This window comes from Pristis pectinata, chromosome 1 (assembly GCF_009764475.1).
Source record: "Pristis pectinata isolate sPriPec2 chromosome 1, sPriPec2.1.pri, whole genome shotgun sequence".
Classification (NCBI taxonomy): Eukaryota; Metazoa; Chordata; class Chondrichthyes; order Rhinopristiformes; family Pristidae; genus Pristis; species Pristis pectinata.
In genome coordinates this window covers 23,010,219-23,030,245 of record NC_067405.1, presented here as the reverse complement: position 1 = coordinate 23,030,245, position 20,027 = coordinate 23,010,219, and the positions used below count along the sequence as shown (strand labels likewise).

The 20,027-nt window shown below is 40.5% G+C and overlaps 1 protein-coding gene across 3 annotated transcripts in view; it reads right to left on the bottom strand.

The window, feature by feature from the left end:
* Positions 1-18,372, bottom strand: part of LOC127567635 (zinc finger E-box-binding homeobox 2-like) — a 120,247-nt gene extending 101,875 nt beyond the window's left edge. The window contains exons 1-2 of one of the 3 annotated variants that reach the window (XM_052010619.1): positions 18,041-18,372; positions 14,552-14,699 (exon numbers count right to left, since the gene is read on the bottom strand). In XM_052010619.1, the coding sequence (XP_051866579.1) occupies positions 14,552-14,624 (73 nt within the window). In that variant the 5' untranslated portion in view covers positions 14,625-14,699; positions 18,041-18,372. Of the gene's footprint in view, positions 1-14,551; positions 14,700-16,809; positions 17,990-18,040 lie in introns of those variants that run through there. The other 2 variants (XM_052010618.1, XM_052010620.1) reach the window with 2 other exon arrangements.
* Positions 18,373-20,027: the final 1,655 nt, after the last annotated feature.

The window sequence follows — 20,027 nt, the reverse complement described above, 5'->3', positions numbered from 1 at the left end:
AATTTTCAATGCTAATTTGCAATTTTACTTTTAAATATACTTGCACCTGTTTTCTCATTTGGTCAAGATATTATTGGTGCAAAGGTAGAGAAGCTAAATATAATCAATGTTTTTAATCAACTGTACTGAATATGGGTGAAAAGATGCAATGTTATTGCAAATGAAAGAGATTTTTCCTCTTAAATTATTTTATTTCACATTACCTACATCACAAAGTAAAACTACAACATTCCATTTTTAATTTGTAATTACTTTATTATAACCTTCCTGGGAATGCATTACTCTTTTTATAATTATTATTAATTAATCTTGCCTCATTACTAAATAGAGGAAGTAATAATGTAAAAATTAATTAAAACATCAAAATATGCGTTAATTCACAAAAAAAGGATTTTGGCGGTCACAGTTTAATTCTGACTTCTGTATTCACTTCATACAGCTAAAGTGACTTCATACTCAATTTGAATTCTGTTAAAATTATCCAACATTTTCTCTTGCTCTGAGGGCTAATTTTTAACATCTCCCTGTGATGTACCTGCAAATCCAGGCACTTTTTTCAAACACCATTTTAATTTAAAGTTTTTTTTAAACAAAAACTATAAATAATGTCCTTCATTACCAATTTTATTCTTAACCCCAAAACTTTTAAACTGATTATCCTCAAAGCTATTAAACAACAAAAGTAATAGCATCAGGAGAGTTTAATATTCAACGGCTCAGTCAGTTTAAACAAACTTAGCTGGAGAGGATAATAAGAATGCGGACATTTTACTCCTTCATATGGGAATGTAGAGAAAGTAGATACAGCTTGGAGAAAAACATTTAGGATACCATACTAATGGCATGTAGAACTGATTTTACAGCAGAGAACCGATCCTATCAAGTAGGGATCATACTTCTTTCAAGATCAATTTCATTCCAATACTGAACTATTACAATATGCACCCTTTGGATGTCCTCTCCCAATCTAAGGCAAAAACTGTAGTTTGTTTCACTTTGTTTGCTTGTCAGGTCCCTTTAAGAAATATTCACCAAAATGCTTTCTATAAGTAATTAGAAAATTATCACCAATGTAATGCCAAACAATTTCAACAAACACTGATGCTATTTTACATAGAATCCATTACTTCTCTGTATTTTATTAAAATGTCTTTACATAAAAATGTCATTCCGCCATGTGGGAGAAGATGTAAAACCTTGTGGGAAAAAACTACTAAGTAGATACCAATTGTCTCTGTAGAAACAATTTAGAAATCTTGCAGAATTACTTTTTATGTAGCGTATCCCAAATTGAGTGATTTATGCAGGTACCGCTGTTCCATTTGCACCAAAACAGAGTGATGCATATTTTCGCTGTAAACATTGTTGCATATGAATGTTAAAGTCATTAAAACTATACTTTTTGAGTGAATTTCTATTATTGTGGTTCAACATAGTCCATGCAATGTGTAAAGGGCAGTCAATGGAGCAAGTCTTGCTGAGGGGAAATGTTGATACTACAATAAAAACTATGCTATGAATGGAAAGATGATTGTCATCGAGGAGATATTAAGTATGTACTTAGAATGAAGATGCATTAACATTGTCACAGACTCTGTATCATGAGAATGTGCTAAAAAGAAGTAAACAAAAAGTAGGTTATTAAACCCATTGCACACAAATGAACAAACAGCTGACTGTGAGTCTGAGCGCTAATATGAAAAAGGATCAGTATTGGCTTTCATTAACCACTTAAATTTAGCTTTCCCAAATCATGATGTCATTGGAACCATTGGATTGAGCCATGTAACTCACTGCCAGACATTTGGTATCTTTGTATGTGACATATGTCAAGTAGAACCTTTATATAAGCAGAGGAGCTTACCACTTCATGGGCACTGAGGGTAGACTGAAGTGGGTAAGCTAGAGTGTCAAGACAACCTACAGCCCAGCTGAAGTGTCTGGTTAACCACACAACACAATGAACAAACCTGTCCTCCATTCTCTGGCCAGTAAAGTAAAATCAATGTGGACAAACTTCGGATCAAAGTCAGTACTACTCTTGATGCTATTCCCTGCTTTACTTGCCAGTCAATCCACTTGAGAAAAATATAACTGACAGTACAAACAGCCAATCATTTGTGATGTCAAAATCTTAGTTTCAACCTCCTCAGTGGAAGAGTGAGCTACCCAGAGAGAAATAGATCAGACCCAGACAGTGCATCTGAACATTTATTTTTAAAGAACAAATTTTTACCTTCTTGGCTCAGGACAGGAATCTCTTTGCCCACCACAGGGTACTGATAACTGGATCATACTGGATCATAGCCCCACAAACACATCATCAGTGTCATGTTATTCCCGTCTGGCTTGTAACAGAAGCACGAATTCAACTTTAAACATTTGATCTAAACCGAATTTGATTTCTAACACCTCTCAAACTGAGGGATAATGTGTGTTTGTATCTATCCAAAATATTCAACAGAGGGAGTGGGACTAAAGAGAGTTGAGGCTGGCACAACTTTATTTAAATACATGCTTTGGGGATACTTGCATACCAGTGATGGAAGAAAGGAACTTCTTTTAAAATTGTATTTGACTCTTTTGCAACTTTTACACTTTGGATGAATATTCATGGTATTTTACACTACTGATTTTTCAGTTTTTGATTTTACAGTCCTAAAAAGTGTTAAAAAAACATGGACTATCAGTTTGTTCAAGCAGGACATAGTGATGGGATGGGATGAATAGTGGTAAAGGAAAAGGCTTTCTCTAAATTTAGTCTTTAACTATTTGGATCCCGATGATATTTTTCACCCAGACATCTCACTATCATTTTCAAACTGTTAAGCCCCTCTACTTTTTGGAGCCCAAAGTTAAATCCCTTTCTCCAAAGATAAGCCGTTTTTATAGAGAGTTTTTCTAATATATATTCCTAAAGAGTAATCTCAGATGATGCTGCACACAATGTTAATGACAAGTAAGGAGATATATTTTTGGATGTGACTGTTAGAGCCTGTGTGTCAATGCATATGTATCTGTGTATTTATATACATGGTATCTATGCCACAGTGTGTATCTATAAGTATCTCTACCCTATCCATGAATGGATCTGTTTGCAGGTATCACTTTTTATTCTGGTTTCCATCTTGTCCTCTGTGCTTTTACTTCATATCTCTGTCTTTTATAGTCCAGTTTCCTTTTCTCACTCACTCCATAATTAACAACATCCTCAGAAGCATGTATATAATGTAATTTAACAGTGAAACTCTTGAATATTAGATCGGTTTTGGCCGGAGAGTCAAACATAGCACAGGCTATTCTTTCTCAGTAGATAGTAACTTCAGTTGATCTAATACTTTACATGGATGGCAAACTATTTCAAATTTTGGACAACTTTCAAGGAGGTGGGGGCGGGGTAAGCATTTGAATTTGAAGGGGAGATGAATGTGTCATGACCTCTCTGGGGATATTCACAATAATGTAATGCTGTGGAAACTATGACAACTGTAGCTGTCATGACTTAACGTAATGCCACCAAGCTTTTCATAACTGGTGTGGCTTTTGATTTTTGACAGGGAACAAAGTACCTGCTTCTGGGGGCTTTACACTGGCTGCGGCTCCCTGCAAATTCGCACCCTGACCTGCCGTGCATGCTTTCCAGACAAGAGACGCTTCCCTTGACTACCTCTGTGAAGCGCCCCCCACATTTAAATCTCATAGCAAATACTTCTTTTTAAAACAGCAACCTGAGGGAAACTATAATTCCATCTCTCACAGACACACAAAAAAACAATCCTTCAATTCGTACAGTTTAGTTACAGAGTTCCTTGCCTGCACCTTGAAAAAAAAGGTCTAAAGCGCAGATAAGAATAACCAGAGCATTAAATCAAGTAAAACTGTGACAAGGCCTATATATGCGTGGACAATGCCAGAGAGGCATCTCCAATCTTTTGTTCACAGCTTAACAAAACTCTCTGGTCACACCACTTTAGCTCAACACTGCCTGTCGAAAAGGCATCAATAGATGCCCAGTGCCTGTCAAATGCGGAGCTGAAGAAAAGTATTTCAAAGAACGTTTAACTTATAAGGTGAACCTTTACTACTTGAATGGACATACGACAGACATTTTTCAGCCATTCGACTGCCCTAAAGAACTATTCAGAAACTGAGGGGGTCTGTGCACTTTTTCTTCACAACACACCCAAAACTTTCTATTGTGTCTCGATGGAGAACTAAAGGCCGCTGTTTATTTCCTTTGAATCACAGTGGACACCTTAGGCTGTTCTTTTATTTACTTTATCAATTACCATGTTATTATTAAAAAAGGTACAATTTTAGTTGGAAGTCTATTAAAACCATTTTAAACTATTTTGCCCCTACACACATTACTTAACTGAATAAGATCTACTTGCGCCATTTTTTTTCTGTTCAAATAACTTTTGCGAGGGAACTATTTGAGATTGGCCAGGGTCTTTGCTGCTCTTTAGAAATCCCACCAATCACTATACCATTCAGCTATTAAAGGAAGAAAATACAACATTTATTTAAAATGGATAATAGTTTTAAATTGTTTTTCATGGTCTCTCATACAAACCAGAAAAAACAAAATTTCACGAGCCTTCACTTTAACTTTAGAACATGGTGTTTTTTTTAACAAATTCCTTTCTTTTTTTTGTGCCTCCAGATTGTGAGATTTGTTGCTTCCTCTCCTTCAACCTCACACCACTACCCTATGTAACCCCATATCCCAAAAATAAAAAGCATACAACCACACACTAGCACTGATGAAGTGCCTTGTGTCACTGCTGACCTGCACTGTTAGGGCTGATCTTTTTTTTCCACAGAAGCCGAGAAGCTTTGTCTCTTTCACCCTGCTGCTGTCAATTCGCTGCCTATGTGCTGTCTCTTTCCCAGTCCCAACCCTGTCAGTTTCTGGGCTGCCAATTTCAACTTGAAGCTTGACTGGGCTGATTTGATGTAAATACCTCGAGGGAGAACCTTGAAACTGATGAACAGTTATGTCAAGTCGATTTTGCACTGTCGGGAAAAGGTAACCTCTGCACAAAAAACAACAAGGTTAAAGAGATGGGGGCTTTGCACGTGGATTACGCTTCTCATACACCATGCTGTTTACCATCCCTTGGAAATTGTAACTGTCAGTATAAGTCCTAATTGCGGATGCAAAACCTGCCATTATAATAAAAACGGAGGCAGTGCAGACATTAAGTGTTACAGCCTAATTTGTGAGACTACTGAAAAGGTAGTGCAGATGAATATTTCATTACATTAATTACTGAAGACAACTCCTTCCTGCCAGCCACAGATGTGTGTGTGTCTCTCTCTGTACTGTAGCTAGCAACAGCTACCGTTTAGCACAGCAATGTGCAACAACTCCATACATGTAAAGATGTGTGTGCGCGCACGCGCGCGCGCGCGCACACACACACACACACACACACACACACACACACACACACACACACACACACACACACACACACACACACACATGTCCTCTAGTTTCAAAGGTGTTGGAGGGCAGAAAAGGTAAGTGGTTCCTGCATATTATTTGGGCAAATCTAAATGTGTTCGTTGAATGGACATCATGGAGTGTTTTTTTTCTAAACCAAATGCAAGTAGGACTTCACACGCTGACTAATCTGCTGAAAGCAAATTCTGCTGGATTAGCAAGGCTGCTGGATACTAGAATCGGGGCATAGAAAGTGGTACAAAGGTTGAATTCAGTTCGGTTGCATCTTCAAGAGTCATTAAGTTGACAAGGGCCATCTGAACTAACCTTCTCTGCACTGCCTTTTCTTTGGTGTTTGTTTCTAAAACAAATAAGACTCCTCATTCAGGTAAACTTTGCTTTCTCTTCCCAAACCAGTGTAGAGTTTGAAGAGTCCCCATCTTAAGGAAAGCTGGATTCCAAGTCTGTTACCTGTTTGTGATCATTTGCCTCACTGTGTGTGACTAACCAATAAACCATCTCTGTCAATTAAACCATTTAATGTTAAGATATCTATCCAGTGTCAAATGAAAGGAAATTTGAAAGACAATGAATGCCTCACAAAGTGGGTATCCTTGTGACATGCAAATTGTTCAAAGTATCTAATCATTCCTAGTAAGAAAACTGCATGTAATGTCTTGGGAACTTCCCTCTCCCAGGACAGAAGCTCCCTTGATATGGAACGGCATGCTAAAAAGGTACCCATTATTGAATACCGATCATTTTACAGTGGTGAGAATATTGCCCTGTATACTGAAATCTACGATAAAAAAAAACCACATGAAAAATTAAAAACAAAGATGCATGGAACTGCAACAAAATAGTATTTTGTTATAAGAAGGAAAGAGCTGCAACCTTTACCTCAATTATCAAAAACACAAACACTTTGAAGATGGGATACTTGATTGAACTTTGCCAGTGTGAGCACAGCTGCATGTGGATACATCACCAGATTAAAGAGGCACATGCACCCAGGCTCTTTATTGTATAAGTAGATACTCCTGTCTTAGAACAAATGAAGACTACCGTGAGACCTCTGAAATCACTGAGCCATTTACATGTGAACTTTCTACTGCAGGTACAGAGGGGTTCAAACAGTAGAAGACAAATCTTTCAATGCAGTTCCCACTTACTCTCTGAGGAAGTGCTGGTCAAGACCACAATTTAACAGCACAGAATGTTGTGACCAGATAAACTTAAAAGAATTTAATAAACAGTTATCTTTAAGCTTCACAGGCTCCTGTGCATTATATTGCACAAGATTAACCAGTATTCATTTAATTATTAAAATAAATAAATGGTCCTCCCAACATTTTGTATAACTCTATAACTCTATGACTATTGAAAAAAAACTTGCAGGCATGGACATATCTATCTCTTTGATGCATTTTATTCATGTTTTACTTACATATCAGCCATGAAATGAAATTTCATCAGTTTTGAGAAGTCCAAATAATGAGGATTTTGTTAAAATAAGAGTTTGATTCATCGAGAATGATTTTCTCAACTTATGTTGTTTCAGGGAGAGATCTGGCGGCGTCAAAATACTTCCCCATTGAGTAAAGGTCAGCTCTGAAGCCACCCTGTGTCACTGCTTCATACATCTTTAATGGTCACTACAATAGGAGGTGCTTGAGGACAGAATATCTACCGCTCTGCTCATAGCCCTGGTGCATGTTTTAGTTTGTGAAAAGAAAGGAAAAGATATGATGGAGGTGAAACTTATCTACTTCATGAGGGAAAATGTAAAAGAAGACAGTTTAAAGATGAAGTTTACATGTAAGAGTAAATGAAGTATTGAAATTCATGTTAATAAATAAATAAATGGCTTGGATTCTAGATGTCATGATATCTTAATCTGTCGATCTGCTATTGATTGTTCACTCTGCCAATGACCTTGCCAGAAGTACTCTTCCACCTAACAATCAAATACACAACGCTGTATGTCACCATTATAGCTCAAAACTAGTGTTTCACTACAGAGCCCAGGGCAGAAGATAGCCGCAGCAGCTCACTCCACTCACACTGTCACTTTCCATTTCTCCTCCAAAATAGTTTTGCCAACTCTCCCTCGCTTTATGTACATACATATAAAACAAACACACACACACACACACACACACACACACACACACACACACACACACACACACACACACAATATTATAAACTGTGTCTCCCCCATGAACGGGTATGAATTCAAAATTGCATCGCTTCTTTTATATAACTAGTTGCTCTTTTATGGTTATCTTTTTTTTTCAGTAACTATTCCAGCCAGTTCCAGGAATGCGTTGTAAATCGCCCTGTGCAAGCTGTCACCCTATGGCAATAATCGCTCTTCGGTAACATTATGCACTGGTTGATACTACATATAAGCTGAAACCGTTGTCTTGTCCACACAAACTCCAATAATGACACCTCTTTTTGATTCGGTAGCAACCTGCTGTCGGAAGGGATACGACAAGTTTATTTCTGAAGGTCTGACAGGGTTGCTCAAAGATCGCAGGTTTTCCTAAATTGGTTTCCGTTCCGAATTGTATTCATCTTTGCTGTGTGATGGAACATCACTTTGCCTGTTGTGACCTATCTCCTGACCCTTCAAGGAATAGGTGAATGATCGGATCGAGGAGCCTCGCAATCGGCTTTTTTTGAACGGTCCACCTGTAAGTGTTCAGCGCTATGAAACCCTGCCTAACCTTCCGATTTCCCGAAGTCTGGTACCTATTTCGGAGAAACTCTCGCAATCGCTCATCGCCGCTTCCTTGGGCAATTCACCAGAAATCAAGAACAAGTTACCACTCTCTAGAGTGAGCACCCACGCCCAGGACATTGTTCCATCAGAGGCTGAGCTCCATTGATTTCAAATGCCCAGTGGAGATTTATTAAACCCCCTCTCCCCCTGTCAACAAGCCCAGGGATCCCTGCAGGAGCCGCGCGCTGCTCTGTACCATGTCCAATTTCAACTCCTTTCATCTCTTGGTAATGCGATTTTAAACAGAAGATGCCCAGTTCAGTGGCAGATCACCTTAATGGGAAGTTTATCTGCATCAACCAATCAGATTCTGCAGGAAGGTAGCTCATAGCTACCACAGCAAACGCTTTGCTCTTATCTCCTACCCCAACTTTCTCACACTGCAAAGTTGCCCCGGTACAGATACATGGACATTTAACTCACTAAGTACCACAGATAAAGTTCACAATGACACTTTATTTTAAGACAGAAATTTCTTTTCGATAAAACCCCTCTGAAACATTATTGCCTTTGTTCCTCTGGTGGTTGGTGTCGGGGTATGCAACCTCGAAGGGTTAACTCGCTTGTAAGTGTCTCTGCAGAGGTCCGACACCTCTGCTGCCTGGCTAGAGAATCATCCGTGCATTTAAATCTCTATTCTGCAACCAGCTCCCGACTTTCACCACTTCTCCCAACCCCAACAAGTGTCCTAAGATGTTCGTTGAAGTAAATCCGCTTAAACCCTCAGCCGCTGGAAACGGCGGAGAGAGAAAACAGAAAGGGAAAGGTAAAAGAGATAGCCCATCCCGTAGTCCTTAACCCCTTCCAAAAATCGACGCGTCGGCTACATTCATTCGACAACAGTCCTCCGAAATTACTCCAAACCTTAACCAGCATTCGCAGTGTTTCATTCTATGCAGGTACCCAGATGTGAAAAAAAGCAATACATTACACACAGTTCCCGGAAAGGCATATATATTTTTTTCAAAGAGAGTGATTTAAATCTGCTCTATCTCTGGTTTTGAAAATGACATTCTTGTTAATTTCACCAAGTCCAACCCAGCCAATTAATTGCTGCTAATTGCCCCAATTGGTTCGCCCAATACGTATGGTTGGCTGCCTATACATTTTGGTGAAGCTTAATTTGCAAAGAAAAAACTGCCCTTTTAAGATTTTGTGATAAAGGTGGCAACTGAACTATAGCTGTCAACTTCACTAACTAAATGGCTGTAAGATACCTTGAACTTTGTGACCATAGCTTGGCTGTGTACAGCGGAATGTCGTCTCAGCGCGATTTGTGTTGGTCCATACAAGCTGAATTAGTACTTTTATTTTTTTTTAAATCTATCTTTTCCTGATCTGGTAAAATTAAACTGAAACTAAAATAGAGGTTGTTACAATATTTCTTTCATGCCTGGGGGAGGAAAAAAAATCCAGATTCTCTCACATTATTCTTTTTGAACTGTGGTACTATTCAACGACACAATACAAAATGTTGTAAAGCAGGCATTTTCAGGACATACACCTGACCTCAGACACGGCAGAGTCGGGAGTAGAATTTGATCCTCTTTAGACAGTTCTGCTCAAGTGTTAAAGCGAGTGGCCACGAATAGTACAGGCATGCCATCCTGAAACATTATCTATCCGTCATGCAGGCCAAGGCTACACGGACAGGGGAGACTGCTAGCCATGTAAGGCTGTAACCAGGGGAAGCCCAGTTAGCTTTTCCAAACACCTAAGCTATTTTCCTCGACACCAAACCCTCCCCTCCATTCTCTTTCCCTCTCTCCTTCCCTCTCACTTTTCTTTTCATCTTGTTCTTGATGCCGAATGCAAATTTAGCCTGCTGGCGGTGAAAGGGCTGAATTGTGATTAAGAAGAAGAAGCTCTTTCTTTGTTCTCCCCTCAGGGGATGTTTACTGGGAGAGACACGGCGGATCAGATATGAAAGGCATTCAGGTCACCATTGATGTGAGTGAAAGTGAAATCATACCTAAGGCATTTAAAAGACCGCAGTGTCAGAGTTCAGCTAACGGTACCTCTGCTGTGCATATTTTCCCGTTAGGCAGAACTCTCAGAGACAACAAAATAAATAACTCTTCCCACAATAACATGCATATGCACACTTTTAAATAACAAAGTTTTCTTTTAAAAACGAAAAAATAGTCTCTGCTACAACATATTATTTTGCTTTGAAAACCCTGCTTGGGTTTTTTTTCCAAATGATCCTGCATGCATCTGCTCAACCCATCAGCAATTAAGTGTCGGAAGATCTTTATTAATTATGTTACACGCTTTAAGCAAAGAATCTTTCTTTCAACAGTAATGCCATAGCAGCCAGCCTGACTCGATCCCTCTCCCCACCCCCTCTCTGCTATTTTTTAAACAGGCTCAAAAAGCCAACTAAAAGCCCATCAGGAAAGGTGTCTGTCTTGGACGCACAGACAATTGCACCCTTGTGGGATTGTGGACTGAATAGTGCAGTGGACACCCTAGCACTATTGACGTTATAAACATGTAAATGAAACACATTAGTCCTGACAATCAATTGTCTGTGATCACTGCAAACCTGCTCTCTCTCTCTCTCCCTCTCTCCCTCTCTCTCTCTGTGCTTTGATAACAGGCGCAAAATAGTATGTACCTTTCTTAGAAATGACGCAAGGAGCGAAAAAAATGCAGGCTTTAAAAGAAGATATTCAGAAAGCTTTCTCTTCTTTCCCCTTTAGTGAAAGTGCACCTACAATGCCAGGACTAATGACAGCGGGCTAAAATGTTTGGATTGGAAAGAATCTGCCTTTGTTAAGTCTTGAAAGCAATGTTGCTATAAATGAATCTCTGCCTATCCTTTTTACCTTCAGCATGAATGCAGACACAAAACTCTGCTCGCAGCATCTGGTCTTTTACTCTCAATCCATTCCTCCAATGTACCTTTATTGACAATGATCAATATATCCTAACAGAAGGGAAAGATCCTTTACTAATGTGTTTACTGCTGATGATGGATGGCTACTGGTTTGAGGTAAGTAGAGGGGGCGGGGGAATAAATCCTCACAATCCTATTGAGTGATTTTATTACCTGAAAAAATAAACTGGACGGTTGCCTGTAATTATGTCCACTTTGCTCTTTTATTATGCATAATATAAAATCTAGATTAACAAAGCCAGTTCCCTCACATTTGCTCACTGGGGTAGCTGTAAATGGCAACCAAGTGCAGCTTTTACAGTTGGCTGTTACTTGCAACACCTGATGAAAGTATTGCAACAGTGTTTGAGCTGTGCTGGTGAAGGCTTCTCGGGCTTCCTGAGTGATGCTTATTTTCCCATTGTCAGCAGAAACTTTGCTGCCCCCTTCCACTCTTCCACCTTTCTTTCACAAGTTATGTGGGGGTGTTAAGTTTGTTGTTGAAGCAGGGCAGACTCCCGAAACTGGACTGAGACATACACTGGGTCAGTCGACCATGATGATAGGCTCACTGTTTAACGTCGCTCAACAGAAACAGCAGTGTCGGCCCACAACAGTTAATCCCATGGCCTTTTTATTTTTTCTCTCGCTCCCTCCTCAACTGGAAAACCCTCGGCAATTTTTTAAGAGTTAGATCACCCAGAATTCGGCGGGTTTTGTTCTATCTGCATTTGTTTTTTTTAACTAACATGGGATGCTTAAACACAAACACCTCGCGCAATTCAACTCCACTTCAAAACAAGATCCAAACTTTCTTTAAAACATTTCTCCAGATTTAAGTTAACTTCTTTTCTCCGACACGAATTCGGATCATCTTGTTCAGTTTTAAAGGCTTTCACTGAAGTGATCACTTTGACGGATGGGACACGAACAGTAAATATATAAAACGACCATAAGCATATGTGGGAGGTGAAACCGGCAACCCTACTTAATGATTAAACATAGTGGGCACTATTTCTGTTTTGAACAAAGAGCACTCTCAGCAGAACACGAGTATTCGCAGGGAGAGTCATGAACAGGACCTGTGTAAATTGGGAGTGGCGAGGTATGTGGGGTAAGGGAACAGAGAGAGAGAGAGAGCGAGAGAGAGAGAGAGAGAGAGAGAGAGAGAGAGAGAGAGAGAGAGAGAACTGCAACAAAATATCCTTGCGAAGGGTTAACCAAGTCGACAAGGACACTTTATTTTCACCGAGCAACTACACCCTCAATAACGGCATCGCGGCTACCAGTTGCGAAATTGCTACATGCACATCAATTTCACTTGCTAAAAAGCAGTTTGATTTCCTTTGATCTAACTGGAAATCAAAGTTACCCAAAGTATAAATTATTAAGTAAGCGCCGGTCTCCCGAGTCCTGAAACAAAACACTTAAAGTAAAAGTGTTTCAAAGTTACAGATGAGTCAGTAATCATCTGACTCGGGTTGTGACTGAAAATGACACTGCCTTTTGTTCGATATTTTTTTTTCCCTCTTGGTATTTTCACTCCCCTCCTGCCTGATCACATACAATTACTTGCAGCCCAACATCTCCTCCACACACCCCCCCCCTTCTTTCCTGCAATACATATAGTCCTGATAACATCTTCAAATACTGCTATCAGCGGATGCACAAGCAAGGAGCTGACATCTTTCCATGACTCCAGGAGAGGCGTGGAGCATGTGTGTGCGTGTGTGTGTGTGTGTGTGTGTGTGTGTGTGTGTGTTGGGGGGAGAGAGAAAAATATATATTATAAAGAAAACCTTCTCGTGCAAACGACTGTGATAAATGCAGGCGGTTCCCCCAAGGGAAAGGCGTTTGGATGTATGTATGACACGGGAGTAAATGGAAAGCGTTTTTACCTGCCGCTCTTCACTAGCGACCAGAACAGGAAGAAAAGGGAGGGGATGTGGATTAAGTCTAAAGGGGGGGGGGGGGGTGGAATCATGTCTTTAAAATAACCGGAAAGCGGGGCACTCAAGAAAACTTGGTCACGACAGATATCCAGCCACTGATCTTAAAGGGATGTCGGTTTAAAAAAGGATCCCTATCTTAATTTGCCTTTTCCTAACACTGGTTTCTAATTCCGTGTTCCCATGTTTCGGGCACACGCTAACAAATGCACACGAAAGGGGGAAGGTGGTGGGGTTTGGGGGTGGGGGTTCACTCTGGTTAAATCTCCTGACACCAGCAACGTGCTTCTGGAATACTTGGTTAGGAAGAGGGAAAGAGAAAAAGAAGGGAATCAGACTCAGTCTTTGGTATAACAACAAAAAAAGGAGAAAATCAATAACTTTAATCTGCTAAAGGACACTGCGTACGGGGGGCAAGGTAATCTGCAAACACACCACACATCGCCTTCCCCGTCCAGTTGCTATGGCCAGTACTTTAAATAGAAACTCGCAATTCCTTTCCCCTCTTTTTCTGCTATTGTCACGGACACTTTATTTACTGATGAAGCCAAACATCTCCAGCAAGGGGGCGGATGGGGATGTGGGGTGGTGGAGGTGGGGGGGGGGGGGAGCGACATACATGATGAAATGAATGTTGCACAAAATGTCGAGCTGGCGGCATAACATTTGAGCCTGTGCGAGGTGGGAACATGAATAATAAACCCATCAACAAAGCCTGATTTTGAAACACGCACAGCTTTAAATCCTGCAAGAGGCAAGAGAGAGAGAGAGAGAGAGAGAGGCGGACACACACACACACACACACGCACACACACACACACACACACACACACACACACACACACACACACACACACACAAAGATCTAGGTACCAAGAAGAGAAACGTTTTATTCTGATTCCGTTATCAGTTCTCCTCTCCCGGTCCCCGCACCACACAACATCAACACAACAAAATCTAAAGAAACAAGAGACACACGGAGAGATCGCGGTTTGCTCTTTATATTAAAAAAAGAACTCGGTTCGGCTTTTCTTTCCTTAAATATGAGCCAAAAGATCTTTTTTTTTAAAGTTGCCCATCCTTTAGAGGAGAGAGACAGTGTAAAAAAAACCCGGATCGGACAGAAAGTATTAAAACATTTAACAAATATATGGAAGGTGTGTGCCGTTACATTGAAGTGGTGCCAGAGTCTCGGCGTCTCTTTTTAATCGGAAGAGTTCAGATAAATAAACGATCGCTTGGAAAACAAACAAAAGAGACACATAACGGTTTTCTCTTTTAGGCAAATCGATGTATTGGAGAGAGCGAGGGACAGGAGTAACTTTCACACAACATACATCCAGCACTTTCACTGGGGGAGGTTTCTTTTTTCAAGTCAATCAACATTACACACACACAAAAAAGGAGCCGCTGCTAATAATCTGGGGCTAACTTTGTGCGGGAAACGACTGCAGTAAAGGGAAGGTGCTCTCTCCTACCGTTTTTCCTCCTGGGGTTGGCTTGTTTTCGCCTCTTACACCTGGGGCCATCCGCCATGATCCGCTGCTTCATTGATAAGAGTCTGATCAGATTCCAGGACTCGGCATCGGCTCGTCCCCCCGGCTCTTTTCACGACGCTTTACGGTCCTTCGGAGAGAGAAAAAAAACAGAGGGAGCGTTTACAAAACACAACACGCCAACAATGTGTTTTACGGTACTCATTTAAATACTGCCCGCGAAATAAAGACAGCCCCGGCCACCAGCGCACTCAGCGGACTGTGGCTCCAAGGGAGCTACAAGCCAGCACCTCTGTCCGCCCTCAACAGCTCTGAGCGCACATCACAACTCTTTATCTCAAAATGTTCAAAACTGGGGCCATTACACGAGAGCGGAAAGCCTGGAACCAGCCAAACACGGAAAGATTAGCCGGCTCTGTTTTCTTTTAAATAGTGCATTTTAAAGAAGACAATATTGTTAGAATCAAGCATGACCTTTTTTTTAAGAAGCTTTTTTTTAGTGTGTTGTTCCACTTTACTCTTTTGTTTGAGTGAGATGGAGGGAGGGGAGAAACGTGGGCGACTCACTGACTTACGAGATGGGAGAGGTGGGGGGGGGGGGAGAAAGACCCTGGCGGTCGATGGTTCGGTTCTGTGTGAGCATCGTGCTGCTTTGCAGGACTTCAGAAATGTTTGATTTTTATTCTTCCAGACTGTAGGAAACGTGTAATCGTTAAACTACATGTGCAACTGAGGTGATGAAAGGCAAAGTAACGATGCCGGCTGAGATCAGACTCAGTGTCAATCAATGCGTTTCCGCCCTTTTTGGAATGTACACTTTTTACCTGCTGTTATTTACTCTTTGCACCCTCTCTTCCCCAAACCGAATATCCCCTGTGCCCGTTTCACCTCTTCCCCAACCCCCACCTCGCGCTCTCTCTCTCTCTCACACACACACATTCACACACCGCCCAAAGCATCAAACAACCCCAGTAACTAAAGGTGATTCCGGCCCATGTGGGCAATGTTGTAACAGTAATAGGACATGGATCTGGTAATTCCCCCAAATTTACAGATGTTTCTTTTCTTTTTACTTAAAGTGGGACGATTTACGGCGTGCAAATGGTGGCAGGAAGCGTTTTAAAAAAATGTTTTGTTGTGAATTCAAACTGAAACGAAACTGACAAATAGGGGGAATCCAGTCATTACTCTTAAAAAGGTTCGCATCAGATAAACCATCAGCGCCCAGAAACTATACGCTAAATAGCTAATATTTACTCGTGTACATTGTATATATGAAAGCCCAACCACAAGCCACATAATCAAATTAAAAAATACCAACAAAAGACCACTCAAAAATGGCTCGTCTGACTTATCTTATGTAATAAAGTCACATAAGCGACCAAGCATGACATAGTGAAAAATGCCATCATTATGCCATACGTAACAATTGTACTTTCTTTTTACTTATTCGAGTAAAGGGAAAAAATAAACAATTTCGACTACCACCTACACAATGAATCATACTTTTTTTTACACCATCCGCTCCCCTGAATTCTGATCAAACTGACTTTATCAATGATTCAACTTAAATATGCGCCCAACTTTCACTTTTATCATTACAACAGATTTTGCCGACCCCCTTGTTGAAGTTCTGGGATAATTAATGCGATGAGAAAAACTAGAAACACGGCACAGTTCAGAAAGGGATCCAAAGTTTTGCCAACGAATCCATCTGCAGCAGTAAGGGACGGAGAGTCCTTCACTTGTAAAATGTGACTTCCCCCCGAAAATTTCCAGATAATAATAAAAGCAATACCGAGCGTTTAAATCCGTCGAAAATTCCCTCTAAATTGTAACCACACAACGAGGACATGGGACGCGTCGAAAGACTCGCACTGTCGTAGCAGGTAACGGTATATTTCAATAACCCATTCCTTCCTAAAATAACTACAGACGCAACTCCAGAAACACAGGAGAGCTGGGGGGAAATTATATATTGTTCTAAAGGAGTCAAATCAGTTGATTGACTCGTTTTATTTTTGTTCATCAGCACCTTTTTTTAACACCTGGACCTCAGGTACTTTGACAAAGTTTTGCACCCACAACATTCAGAGGAGAGAAAGAGCGGATTAAATTCACTAAAGTTTATTCCCCTCGCGTATTATAATAACTGCACTTAAAAGCTATATATGCACAGATACATATTTACAGATGTATATATATATATATCTATGAATATATATATATGAATAAAATACCTGCTCCGTCCTGGCTGTGTTGTTTGTTAAGTCTGGTAAGAAATCGGCAGCATGAAGATGAAGAAGCATGAAGAAGTCGAGGTTTTGTTTTAAAGGGGGGGGGAGAAGAGGGAAAACCTTTAAAGACTTGAGGAAGGACCGTTATTCCTGCTGTGCAGGTTGGAACTGATCGCTCCGTTGTCTCCCACACCAGGAAACACAACCTGTGGACGGACTGACGTGTTCCGCTTGTTGGAATGACATTTTTCTATAAAGAGAGTCCCTGAAGTGCGGCCGCAGAAACGTACGCCACCTATCTTCATGGTAAGGGATAATTGAAGATCCGTAAACGTGATCATCGGTAGACGTGACGTTTTCAAACATTTTTTCCTCCCTCTGTGCGCTCAGTAAGAATCTGGATTACATTACCTTTACAATCGCAGCTAGCATCAGAGGATGGGGAAGAATGGTGGGGAGCGGAAGTACAGAATGCCCCCCTCCCTCATTCGGCGCAATCGTGAAATTGCACGATTCTTAACTGGGGAACTGTATGTGAAAGTAATGATCAGACAAACCCCGTGCTGCTCAATGACTACAACACACGCGAAAAAAAACTCCAGCCCTTTTCAACTCTGGCTCAGGCACACAGAGGCAGTGGGATAGACGGAGGCATCGCTATGTAACCAGCCTTCTACACGAGGCTGCGGATCAGACTTGCTCCAGCTTTATTTTCTTGCAATGATTCTTACATGACAATTATTTCACACACAAAAAAAGTTGGAAGCTCGCGTCTCTCTTTGCTTTCTACAATTAGTTTGAATCGTCTGATCCCGAACTGGAATTTTGACATCGATTTTTTTCCGCGTTTTAAAACGTGTCCCACTGAGGCTTTCGCAATAACTCGTAACTTACAACCTATTCAGAAACTTTTATCTGTTTTAGTTTCTTAAAAAAAAACAGATTCAAATACGCTGAAAATTTCGTCTCATAAAAATGGCCCAGGACTCTTACAGTCTATTACCTCCAAGAATCTGGACTGTAAGCTGTAGTTATACCTACCTTGAATGAGGGGTCGTCTTAAACATCAACCTCTTAATGATTACTTAGACCACTGCTTTAACCCCCAACCTTGAGTAACTGATTTAAAACAAGAGAGGGCTTGAGGACAATCCGACGAAGTGAAATGCCCTGGCAGGTAAAGGGTTAAGGACTATGTTGCCGAAGTTCTCACGAACTGCAGAGAAACCATTACCTGCTTTTCACTAAACGATGATCCACAAGGTTGACGTTCGTGAGTTTGGAAGGATAAACACGCGATTATCTCTGAGTTCGTAGGGCGCGGTTCTAAAATGCTTTACGTGTGTATATGCTTGTGTGCGTGTATACACAAAAGTATGCAGTGTATTTTTGTGGTGCTTTCCCCTTTTTTGACTGGGTGTTGCATTTCTAAATAACTGTTTCTCACTCGTTTTACATTGGTAACAAAAGCCCAGCCTCTGTTCTGGAACCATTGGCTTGGTGACAGCCCCACATTGCCCTGTGTCCTGACATGTCGCTAACTCCTGTTTGGTTAATTAAGTTTTCAATCACCAAATATTGAGCAATAAACTAAATTGATAATTTATCGGAGCCAGTCATTTTTCTCTGCAGGAATAGGCGGGGTTTGGAGTTTTTTTGGGGGACGCACAATTTATGAGATGTGTTATTTGTAACCAAATGTAAGCGGACTTTTTGGGGGGTCCTGAAAAGTCCTGATCCCCGGGGCGCTTCTTTATATTTCCGTCATTATTCGAACATTACTGGTTAAAGCAGTATCTGGATAGCTACATCGATGTGAAATGAAACATGTTTGGACAAAACTACCTGGTAGATTACACTCTGCTTAAATATAAACCAAGCGTATGGGACTTTCAAAGCAAATCTCTTCCATTCCTGTCTGGGGAAAGTTCTGCGTTCGCTGCCAGTGTATCCAATACCAAGACCAGAGTCAATCAGCTGTCCTTTGATGCAGACTTTTATAAACATTTTTTTCCATTCTGCAACATAACTCGATTAAAGAATGCTCAGAATGGGTATCCAGTGGTGAAAATGGATTCAAGCACTTAAGAGTCTTATTCACACACTAGGGTCAAATAACTCGTGCAATTTGCTCTTTGGAGCTGCGTTTTTTTTCACTATCTGTGCAACTTGTCGGTCTGTGACTCGTTAACTTGTAATTTCCTTATGATGCATATTGGTAATCCATTCCTTCCTGGTGGAGAAAGGGACAAGTATATTAAGGCTCATATTAAGATCATAGTTAACTCCCTTTAAACATTACCAATACTCAAATAATATCTCCCCTGAGCCCCAAGTCTCAAGATAAAGATTCTAGAGCTTATATCAAGGCATATATGCAGGAAAATAACACTAAGATAAAAGATCTTATTGAATGACGAAGTAGGCACAATGGCCTACTCCTGCTACCACTTATTTAGTTCTTGTTTCTTCCACATCTTATAACTCAGATGAGAGAGCTCAGCAATAACTAGTTTCTTTCAATGAGCTTTTAAACACAGAATTGTGCGAGATTTGGTTACTTTGGGTTTAAACCATGAGAAAGTGAAGACTTCCTCGATCATAATTATGATGGAATGAATACCTTACTGTTATGCTTAAGCATGACTCTTATCATCAGTCCCTCAATTAAAAATCCAATCATTAAAGACCATAGTGATTCATTTAAAAGCACTTTATTCAGGCAAATTCTGTGGATGTATTTTTACATTACATTTTCTTAAAACAGTAAACTAATGACTTAGTAGGGAAAACTCCCCGAGGAGATTATTGCATCTGACACTATGAAGGAACTAACATCAGCAAAGGTACAGTTATCAAATGTCACCTCAGTAATGTTGTAATTAAAGTATATAATTTCTCAAATATTAAGAAGCTATTTGCAATGAGTCAATACATCTACCCTGTTAGTAGCTGCACCATTGAGATCAGGATGATCCTTCATTTGATAAATGCTGATATACTGATCTTGGCCATGGCAGCAGCAGTTGTTGTTGCAATTGGTCTCAAAGGGAACATTGGCTTGAGTTGGTACAATCCATCATCCCTTGCATGAAGTGTTTATGTGTGGTCATCAAGTGTGTAGAGCACTTGGGTTGGCTACGGCGATTCCTAGGAGAAGGTGGAAGTAAATACTGTGGAAGCATGTAAAAGAGGTATGCCCACATTACATGGGCACTGGT